This window comes from Carcharhinus amblyrhynchos, chromosome 4 (genome assembly GCF_965287045.1).
Source record: "Carcharhinus amblyrhynchos chromosome 4, sCarAmb.v2.hapA, whole genome shotgun sequence".
Taxonomy (NCBI): Eukaryota; Metazoa; Chordata; class Chondrichthyes; order Carcharhiniformes; family Carcharhinidae; genus Carcharhinus; species Carcharhinus amblyrhynchos.
The window spans coordinates 22722615-22730414 of NC_137327.1; the positions used below are offsets into that span (position 1 = coordinate 22722615).

The 7800-nt window shown below is 39.1% G+C and overlaps 1 protein-coding gene across 1 annotated transcript in view; it reads left to right on the forward strand.

The window, feature by feature from the left end:
- Positions 1 to 6999, forward strand: part of LOC145341833 (lysine--tRNA ligase-like) — a 32050-nt gene extending 25051 nt beyond the window's left edge. Inside the window, exons 12-14 of the mRNA XM_080186807.1 lie at positions 1899 to 2025; positions 4288 to 4431; positions 6459 to 6999. Coding sequence (XP_080042933.1) covers positions 1899 to 2025; positions 4288 to 4431; positions 6459 to 6533 — 346 coding nt within the window. The 3' untranslated portion in view covers positions 6534 to 6999. The remainder of the gene's footprint in view (positions 1 to 1898; positions 2026 to 4287; positions 4432 to 6458) is intronic.
- Positions 7000 to 7800: the final 801 nt, after the last annotated feature.

Genomic DNA, 7800 nt, shown 5'->3' on the forward strand with positions numbered 1-7800 from the left:
TCCCCAGACATAGCCAGGATAACTGATTTGTTCATGTCTAGGTTTTACATATCCAGCATTATGAAGCCATGCATTATTAAAATAGAACACGTATGAATTTACAGGCTGGAAACCGATAATTGAATTTTTAAAGCAACTAAAACCACACTCCAATGACTTGAAATCACAAAAGTTGGAACATTTTTATTATTTTTCTTGGGTATGGTTTTAAGTACAATTATTACTATTCTCTCTTTTTACAAACTTAAGGAAACCTGTCTTTTTATAGTCGCAGCACATAAACAGTTAAACATTCACTGAATTGGCATGCATATCCTTTTTTTAAAAACATGTTCTGATCAAATGAGGGAAGCCATTCAATTCTTCCTTGCCTGACTGTACCAGAAATCTGGGGCCACTGTATCCATGCTGAAAGCCACAGACAAACAGGGAATTGGAAGCTGGAAATCAAATTGATCCTTGGAAGTATTTTTAAAAATTCCATACAGGTTTTCTCATGGTTTACAGTGCTAGATTATTTTGAATTTCTACATGCGAGGCTACAATCTTCCTTAATTACTTAACTTGGGTCAGTTTAAAATGCCGATCCATTGACCAGTAAGGGAGTGGGGAAAGAGGGGAACGATTTGACCCCTCCTTTCTTGCCTGTAACCTGTTTAAATGAGCTTTTTGGCAAATGGTGAAACTGAGTACTCACAGCAGAAGTGAAGAAATGTGGAACAATGATCGAAATTGCAGTCTGGCTCGATTTAAGTTGGGAATCCACAATTTTGTTATGGATGAGATCTGTAGATGAAACAAAGTGGGAGAGTCAACTTCAAATCAAAATTAAGTGTTATACATGTTTGTCAAATTGCCTAGTGATCCTACAGTTGCAGTTTACAACTGGCCCAGATTTTGCAATTGTAACAAGGGCAAATCTTCCAGTATGCATCACTTGTCACTCCTCTGAAAGTGGCAGCCGCTTCTGGAATCTGCACATGCAGTTAATCATGGGAATCCAGACATTGCTGTCAGTGATGCTACAGTTAGAAATCGCTGCACTGACGAGAACTTCCATGTTTACACTATTCAATATTGCTGAACCTCTCTGAATCTGGAAAAATTATATGCATTGTTTGTGAAATGTTAAATTTCTCCATTGCGAAACTCAACATTTTTTTGAACAACTTCAGGTGATTAGCTCTACTCCACCTCGACCACTTTGTTTTCATTTTCTTTTTTACTGTTCTGTCTTTTATTTCCTTTTTGTTTTTCTTCATTTTTCTTTTCCTTCCAGTCTTTTTCCCCTTCTTTATCCCCCTTTCCTTACCTCTCTCCCACCCATTCTGCCCCCCCAACACACACACAATCATCCACATCTTCATCTGTCACAGCTTGATTTCAGCTTCTCTGCTGTTTGGCCATTTGCGTCCTTTATTCTCTCTCTAGACAGCCATTAGCAGTCTTCCCCTGGTTTCTGTGGCTATAACTCATCTTTCATTCCCTCATCCTGCAGCATAAATATCTCCCACCTTTAGCCTTGACAAAGAGTCATCTGTACTCAAAATGTCAGCTCTTTTCACTCCTTACAGATGCTGCCAGACCTGCTGAGATTTTAGATTTTTCAGCATTTTCTTTTTTTGGTTTCAGATTCCAGCATCTGCAGTAATTTGTTTTTTTTTCCAAATTTGCTGGATATTTCAACTTCAACATAATCCCATGTATTTTTATTAGGACCATTATTTAACATGAAGCTGGAGGATAAGATGAACAAAAAGAAAAATCATACCAACTTTTTTTAATGTTCTACCATTAATTTTAAAACACGATTCTGTTTGAAGGACTGTGAATTATTTTTTGTACAATACTGCAGTAAATGTTGTAAATGTACTTATTTGCTTTTTGTTCTGTTTTAGGCATCGCTCCTTTAAGGGTTTGACAGAGCGCTTTGAACTATTTGTTATGAAAAAGGAGATTTGCAATGCATATACAGAATTGAATGATCCTATTAGACAAAAAGAGCTGTTTGAAGATCAGGCCAAGGTGATTATTTTTATTGAGATTGCAAGTAGCAGTGCTGATACTTTACTATTTGTAATAGGTGGAGAAAAGAAACTTTGATCCTCATCTGTTAAATCAAAATACATCTTGAATAGAGTAAGTCTTTGCTTAACTTTGACTCACTTTACAATTTTGAAGTGAAACAACATTAATATAGTGTCAGTATTATCTGTTTAACTTCAGCTTCTCTTTAATGTCATTTGGCACAGATGTTCTCTTCTGTAGTCTGCCTGGGCACCAAAACCTTGCGTACTGCTTCTGCGCTCATCTTCTCGCACACATCCTTGCCTCCCGGAGCTGTTTTCCAACCTGTGTCCACCACTTCACACCTCCCAACTTTACCCTCTGGCCTGCCACCACCAACATACCTTACCAGGCTGCATTTTCAGCCATTCTACTCCTGCCTTCCCTGTTGGCTCTCCTTCTATTTCAGGCTCCTGGGTTCCATCTAGTGGCAGCAGGTAGTCACAGGATTCCAGCAACCTCTTGCCCCAACCAATTCCTGCCACTAGAGGGCGCAGAATCAACCTAAAATTACTGAGATGGCATTTTTAACAGATTTCGTTCGTTTTTGTATTTTTTTTAATGTTTAACCATGTATTTTATTTTGCAAGCTATCTCAGCTGGGAATGCCCAGTATGCCACAAGTATGGTATGTTGTTTCAACAGGTGCACTGATTTTTCTGGATGACAAATGCTCAAAGGAACCTAATCCTGGTTTGATTCCAATGGGAACCTGCAATTCACTTTCAAGTTTTTTCACTTAAAGTTGTGATTTTCAGCAATGCAATCACAACTTTAACTGGGGACTCCCATAACAGAGAGGTACATGTTACTACAGAATTGCCAACCTCAATTCAGAAGTTTTTTTTTAAAGAACTGTTATATTGAAACTTGTATTAAACCATATTGCTAGAACAAGGTAGGGAGAATTTTACTTTGATCTGGGGAACTGTTGAACCTAATTAAAGTTGCATTTCATTAAAACAAAACTTCCATTTTCACAGCATTTTACTTGAACTCACTAAACACGTTTCCCTTTGTCACTCTTCCAGTTATCTGGTTAGATATATGAATGGAAATGTACTCTAAATATCACAATTGGATATGACTATATATATTTCAGTGTAGGTAAGTGTGGGTAAATTGCATTTATATCTATATAAAAAAAAGTTGGGTAAGTAGCAACACCGTTTTAAAAAGCACCAAATTCCTGTGTTCCCATCCCCATGGGAAATACATTATGAAAGTTTCAATAATATGCATTATCAGTTGTTTATGTAGGTAAAACTGTTGAATGTCAGTGTATTGCTGGTTGTGTATAATATTGTGTGAATTAATGCTTTAGAAAACCAGGCTGAATTTTGTTGACGTGAGCTTAAAAGAAAATATTTCTCTCCTTCCAGTTTCTTCAGAAACATCACTCTGCAGTCTGACATTTGTTGGTTCAAAGTATCAGAAATGCCTCGCTCTGCCTCATCTCATCCGTTCTCACACTTGTCCATCAACACATGGGAACCACCTACCCCCTCCATCTTGTTCAGCCTTCTGCCTCCTGAATTCCTCCCTTGCTCGCTGCTACTTTTTATGACATAAGCAACCTCTCTGTTGATGGATCATTTTAAATATTGTACTTTTCCATAATGACTGATAGCAACAAATGACATCCACCTGCATATGTGGAGGTGGAGAAATGAGAGAGAAAAATCTGATAGCTGTGTTGAAAATAGGCTACATAAACTTGCCCCACTTCTCATTCCGTAGGTTATCTTTAATCGTGCAATTTCGTTTCTGGCTGTCTTCTCCTATAATTGGCCCTACCTGTGTTCTTTGCAGCAATCAATATTCTAACCATCCTCCACCCCACCAATTCTTGTCCTGTTTGTCCCCTAATTTCTCTTCTGGAATGTGACTTTCCAATGGAGGTTGAATTATTTGTCTGCACTTGGTCAGATTACCCCTTGCTTCACCTGAACACTACACAGTCTTGATCTTCCCATGTACGGTGCCACAGAAAATTGTCAAATAAATTGTATACAAGTCCATTCTTCTGATGAATTTTGTTTTAATTTTTTAATGATTTGGGCTTATAACCGTGAAATGATAAATGAACAAGGACCCTGTTTTTTTTCAATTTGGTAAGTTTGATCCCTTTCAAGGTCAAATGAATATTACAAAGAAATGGGTTTAGTTTCATTTTGTGACTTTATTCTCTTATTGAACTCCTTTTTAAATTTGTTGCAGGCTAAAGCTGCTGGTGACGATGAAGCCATGTTTATTGATGACAACTTCTGTACTGCTTTGGAGTATGGTCTTCCTCCTACAGCTGGCTGGGGCATGGGCATCGACAGACTCACCATGTTCCTAACTGACTCTAACAATATCAAGGTAAATTGAAGTTTTTTAAATTTAAAATAACATGAGGGCAATGGTTCTATGGCTTGTTTCAAATTTCGGAGCACGTTGTTCAGAATTATTCAATTGGCCTGTCAAATCACAAGTTTCTTGCTGGTAGTTGTACAAAACGTTATTGAATCAAATTGGTTCCGTACCGTTGCTTTCACTATTCAAATCTTTTCTTCTGCTTTCGGTTTGCTGCTGGGCCATATAAATCTGGCAAAATGTGAGTTCAAACCTAAGTTTTGTTTGGATTATCTTTGAGGCAGCAGTAAGGATGCTGCAATTGAGGTTAACTTGGTATCTGTGGGTTATGGAGAAAAGAAAGAAAATGAGACAGGTTCCTCTGGTGGAAATCCAAACGTGTGCTCGTTATTTTAGGACTAGACCTGGCTGTTATACTTTTTGGCTCTTGAGCAGTTGCGACATGGGACTGGACAACTTCAGAAATGTTCCAAAGCGCCAGGTAGTAGGGATGAGAGATAATTAACAATGTGGTAACTTACTGATAGCATTAGATTTATTTTAAATAAAATGAGCTTATAACTCCTCAGCAGGTGAGACAATTTTTTAAATGAAATATATATTTACACATTAACACAGGAATCCTTTAATAGATTACTAGCTGATGTACCAATACCACTGACACGGTCCTCCTTTCCTTCAGAACTACTGTCACCCCACACCCTTCTTAAAATCATGTCAGCCTACTCATCCTCGACAGCTGCTTAGTCTCCAGTCTGTAAGGTCTTTGAAGATGTTATTGCCTCCCTGTTGGATGACCATTTCTTCTGGAGCTCTTTTTGATTTCTTAAAATACCAAAATGACCCTGATCATAATTACAAGGGGTGTCCTCTAAGGGACTGTATATTAATAGTTCGTAATCTCCTTTATGATTGCCCAAACCAACCTCCACTATCATCTCTCCTCCTGCTGTCGAATGGGACTGCCCTTGTATGATTCCATTATATACACTGTCCTTCGCTGTCACTGGTCAGAAGCGTAGAACTCCATTATGTGGCATCAACACTACAAGGGTTTCAGCAGATTATGCAGGCAACCACCCACCACTGTCTGCTCCAGTCAATTCTAAATGCAGGCTTGCCCAAATCATCCATACCCAAGAACATTTTTAGAAAAACACTCCAATAATGCCTTTTATTCCTCTCCTAGGTTTCTGAGAAAGTAGAGGTGTTGGTGAGGTTCTTAACTGTAGTGTTGACATGAGGGGAACAGGACAAGTTGTTGGTGATCTGGACATCTAAAAATGTGAAGCACTCAGCCATTTCTACTTGGTCCCCATTGATATAGACAAAGGCATGTCCTCCACTACGTTTCCTGAAGTTGTCTTGTCGACGTTCAGAGAGAGATTATTGTCGTTGCAACAGTTCACCAAATTCTCTTAACTTTTTCTTGTACTCTGTCTTGTCATTGTTTGTTTGAGATCTGACCCCGTTGGAGGGGAATTTGGCCACTCATTAGGTGTATAAGGAACATAGCAAGGGGCTGAGGACACAGCCTCGTGGGGCACCAGTGTTGAGGATGATCCTGGAGCAGGTGTTGTTGCCTATCCGTACTGATAGCAATAACTGAGTGAAGATATCTTTAAATATTTTTAACAGCTGTAATACAAATGTTAATGTCACGGTGGTGGTGCTCTCACTTCTGAATTGCAAAGTACCAGATTAAGCCCCATTCCAGGGCATAAGCACAAAAATCAAGGCTGGCATCCCAATGCAGTACTGAGGAAGCATTGCACTGATTGGATGAGGCATTAAACTGAGGTCCCATCTGCCTTCAGTTGGATGTGTAAAATATCCCTTACTGCCATCTTGAAGAGGAGCAGGGGAACTATCCCCAGTGTATGGTCAATCTCTCAATCAACATCACAAAAAAAAAACAGATTATCTGGTAATTGCTAACCATATCCATGTTGTTGGCAGAATATGGATGTTAGTCTGTGACGCTGAAATAACCAAAGCAGAAGTTAATTTCACGTTTTATCTTGCTACTTTAGGAAGTCTTGTTTTTCCCAGCAATGAAACCAGACGACAACAAAAAGGAGACTGTGGATTCAACTGAAAATGCATAATCTGCAGAATAGGAGCATTGCTGTTCAGCTTGGATTGTATCACCATTTTTCGCCTTTTCAGTAAGCTGCAAAGATGTGAAGGATTGAGAACTTCAGTGTTAATTTTTCTTTTTTTCCCTCTCCCCTCCCTTGAGATTTTTATTATCAAAATATGTCCTGGACACATGTTCATATTTACAATGTACACTGGAGATGTTGTAAATTTATAGTGTCTACCAAATGTAGTTTCAGCTATGCCAACATTGACAAATTGTATTCTGCAACAAGTATTCAACCCCTGTAAGTCACTTCAGGAGAACTAGATTTTTAATTATGCTGTTTGACACCTTTTTATTAATTCTGCAATATATCCAGCTGTTTCTTATATGCATCTGAGCTATGATATTAAGATAAATGCAATGATATTGGTGAGTCACTGAATAAAACAATGGCAATGTAATGGAGCATTATGTGCTAATATACTAAGTGGGCTGCAACATACATCTGGACTCCTTTTAAAAGCGCAGTGGACAATCACTTGTAGGGCTACATTTTACTTGGCAGGGGGGAAGGGATTGGCGGTGGTGGTGCAGACAGCTCACCACACTCACACACCACTTCACCCAACCAGAAGAAAAATTGCCTAGAAGCCTACTCACTCCATTCAAGCCCAACCCATAGTCACACTGCTGTGAACAGCTAAAATATTGGACAGTGGGCTTTCTGACCCTTACTGGGGAGGAAGTCCTGCCCTCAGTGACTGTTGGTCAATTGGAGTGGCCAGCAGTCCTGCAATGCTAAAATCTCAGTAGTGGGTGCTGCTAGGATGACAACCAGTCCTAAGAAGGAAGGCCTGTCCTGGAGTTAAGTAAGTTGAGGGTATTGGATAGTTTGGGAACAAGTGGGTAGGAAGGAATTGAGGTTGACTCATCTTGCATTTTTGTAAAATATTTATAGATGTGGCTATTTCTAAAATTTTTAAATCCTTAAATGGTTGAATCTGTGTCTGACTAACCCTGAACAAAAGGAGCTGCCTGGCAGTACTGGCGGAAACTTGCATGTTGTTACTTACGGGGAGCAACTACTGACCCCCTGTCGATTGTTGTAAGATCCCATCTGGTTCGCTAAGGGAAGGAAATCTGCTGCCTTTACCCAGTCTGGCCTTCATGCAACTCCAGAGCCACAGTAATTTGGTTGACTGTTAAATGCTAGAACAGCTTTGCTAACCTCAGATTCATCTCATTTTCTAAAATACAGGTTGATTCTCAAAAAAAATTTCTAAAGTGCT